The sequence below is a fragment of the Microtus ochrogaster genome, unplaced genomic scaffold (genome assembly GCF_000317375.1).
Source record: "Microtus ochrogaster isolate Prairie Vole_2 unplaced genomic scaffold, MicOch1.0 UNK164, whole genome shotgun sequence".
NCBI lineage: Eukaryota > Metazoa > Chordata > Mammalia > Rodentia > Cricetidae > Microtus > Microtus ochrogaster.
The window spans coordinates 117,069-120,036 of record NW_004949262.1 but is presented as its reverse complement, the minus strand read 5'-3'; the positions used below and the strand labels follow the sequence as shown (position 1 = coordinate 120,036).

Genomic DNA, 2,968 nt, shown 5'->3' with positions numbered 1-2,968 from the left:
TTGTCGTCTGCCCATCTCTTCTTCCAAATGCTCCCTTATGGATCTTCTTTTACCGGATCAGGTCTCCTTGCCTACTGATGTACCTTCCCAGTGCTGGCTCTCCCCAGTGATGGCTCTCCCCAATGTTGGCTCTCTTGGCGCCAAGAGATCAGGTCTCCCTGCTGGTTGGGTAGCTTGTAAACAAAGCACCTACGTTACTTGGTGCAGACAGGCTATAGAAACAAAGGAACTCCTGTCTGCTTGGGTGCCCTGATGATTCTGACCCAGTGCTCAGATATGTGTCAAAAGAGGACAGTGGGGCCAAAGTTAGGAGGGTTGTGGATGAAAGCTGGGTGGAATAGGAAGAAAGAGGCAGTATTCAGGGAGTAGAGGCCCTGCAGAGAGCCCAAGAAGGATCTAAGTGATACTTTCTAAATGCCAGAAAATATTCAAAGGTAATGGTTTCTAATCCAGCTTTAAGTAAGTATAACCTAGTATTTCCCATGAGGAAATTCTAAATAAATTGGCTTATAAAGTACAAGATACTGTGATACTGTGATATCCATGGGAAGATATACTGTTAACTCTTTCAGAGAGCAACTAGTCTACATAATTTCAATGATCTGTAATAACATTTCTTCTATAGCATTCCTAGGAGAGATGTAAGTGGTATCTCATTTAGTTGTTAGGGTATTGCTCATGTTTTTGGCATCATTAATATTTTCTGAATTTTAAACCTTTTATATTTTAAGTAATTCTTTGTGGTCTGACCAAAACGTCAAACTGAAATTTCCTTTTTTTGCTAAATTGAGAACACTGCCATCTATGCACAGACCTGATTCACATGCAAACCACTTTACTCTCTGAGGAGGAGGGGACTTAAACTAGGGCTCTGGGTCATGCCTGCACTTGCAAAAATAAGTGACATTGCATTGAGTAGACTTACGAAAAACATGCCTTTATATCAGATATTTTCCTGATAATATGTGTAGATGATTCTACAAAATTAGCTTTGCAGCATAAACTTTCAGCTCTATTTATTTGTTTTCACATCTCTGGACATCTTAGCAATGTGAAAAGGATGATAAGTAAGTGAATATGTGGATTAAACTAAGACTTATTTACAAAATTTGAAAGTTACTAAGAGAAACAAGAAAGCATAATATCAATTGGTTTAAAAATCTAAATAAGTTTTGAACAAAGACTTAAATCCCTAAACAAAAAAAAATTGAGAATTTTTTTGTAAGTCGAAGAAAAAAAAAGAAACTTACAGAAGACATTGTTACCTACAAGTATTTTTCTCGGTAGGTATCATTTATTTTTATTTAGAGACTAGGACTTCACACTGTCAGATATATTCTAAGTAAAATAAATTTGCTTCATGTTATTGCAATGGAAGGAAGTATGTTTAAGTGCTCCAGGTTTTCATTTTATTTGATTGACAATCTTCCCGTAATGAGGTTTCTAAAAATATCCATTTTGTTTTAAAGGTGCTTGCTTTATTTTATTGTGACTACAAGCCAGCTGTTTACAATAACTCTGGCCTCACATCTTTTAGATTATTGTTTTCAATATGGCTTCACAAGAGGTAATTTAAGAGCTAATAGCAAAATACTATTTAGAGTATGGCATTTGCCACACTTAAGTAATTATTCATGAAGTTACAGAAGGCTTGAGAAAATAATCAATATTTGTACTTACTTGACTCAAATTGTAAATAAGGTCTATATGCATGCTGGGACCATTGTTTACAACATTTTTGTTTTCCTCTAAAAGATGTTCTAGAAATAAAAACATGCGAAACTCAACATCTGTGCCAGAATTCCAATTCATTCAACTCTCAGAGGATCCAGACCTACAGATTGTTCTCTTTGGCCTCTTCTTGTTCATGTACCTCTTGGCCCTGTGTGGAAACCTGCTCATCATCCTGACAGTAAGCTCTGACTCCCATCTCCACACACCCATGTACTTCTTCCTCTTCAACCTGTCCATTGTTGATATTGGTTTCATTTCCACCACTGTTCCAACGCTGATTGTGGACATCCAAACTCACTTCTAAGTCATCTCCTTTGTGGGCTGCCTGACACAGATGTCATTGTTTATAATTTTTGCATCTATGGATGATATACTTCTGGCTGTGATGGCATATGACCGGTTTGTGGCCATCTGTCACCCTCTGTATTACCAGGTTATCATGAATCCCAGTCGCTGTGGTATCTTACTTCTAGGGTCTTTTCTTCTTAGCCTTGCAGAATTACTGATGTATTATGCAGCAATATTAAATTTTTTCGACTGTGAAGATTTTATTGAAATTTCCAACTTCTTCTGTGACCCTTCTGAAGTACTTAAACTTGCCCATTTTGATCCTGTCACTAATACCATATTCAGATTCAGTATAGCCACTCTCTTTGGGCTGCTTCCTATGTCAGGAATCATTTTCTCTTACTTTAAAATAGTTTCCTCCATCACAAGGTCACCATCATCATCAAGTGGGAAGCACAGAACCTTCTCCACCTGTGGGTCTCATTTGTCCATTGTTTGCTTGTTTTATGGAACAGGAATAGGAGTGTACTTCAGTTCCTTTCTGTCACATTCTCCATTAAATAATGCAGTGGCCTCAGTGATGTACACTGTGGTCACACCTATGTTGAATCCCTTCCTATACAGCCTGAGGAACAAGGACATTAAAACTTCTTTAAGGAAGATTTTTAACAGAACATTGTGATAATTGACATTATTTGTGAATTTACATTAATTTATGTATATATGCATTAATAAATATGTATTTACATACATATATATTAATTGTTCTTATAAACATCAGTTAATGTCACATATTCTTTTCCTAACTGATACTTTAAATATTGCATGAGAAAGTGGTGGTCATTGAAGGTGAAAATATTATGTATGGGTAGTTAGTTGTTTTGAAGATAAAAGTCCCCATAGTTAGTGGTATCTTTAGGAAGTTTAGCTGTTGAATTAAGAGCGG

At 36.5% G+C, this 2,968-nt stretch overlaps 1 protein-coding gene across 1 annotated transcript; it reads left to right on the top strand.

Annotated features, from left to right (window-relative positions):
• The first annotated feature begins 1,711 nt into the window (after window positions 1-1,711).
• Window positions 1,712-2,704, top strand: LOC102001450 (olfactory receptor 7E24-like). Its single transcript, XM_013355544.2, is given in 1 exon segment — window positions 1,712-2,704. A coding segment is annotated over 1 exon segment (993 nt).
• The last annotated feature ends 264 nt before the right edge of the window (window positions 2,705-2,968 follow it).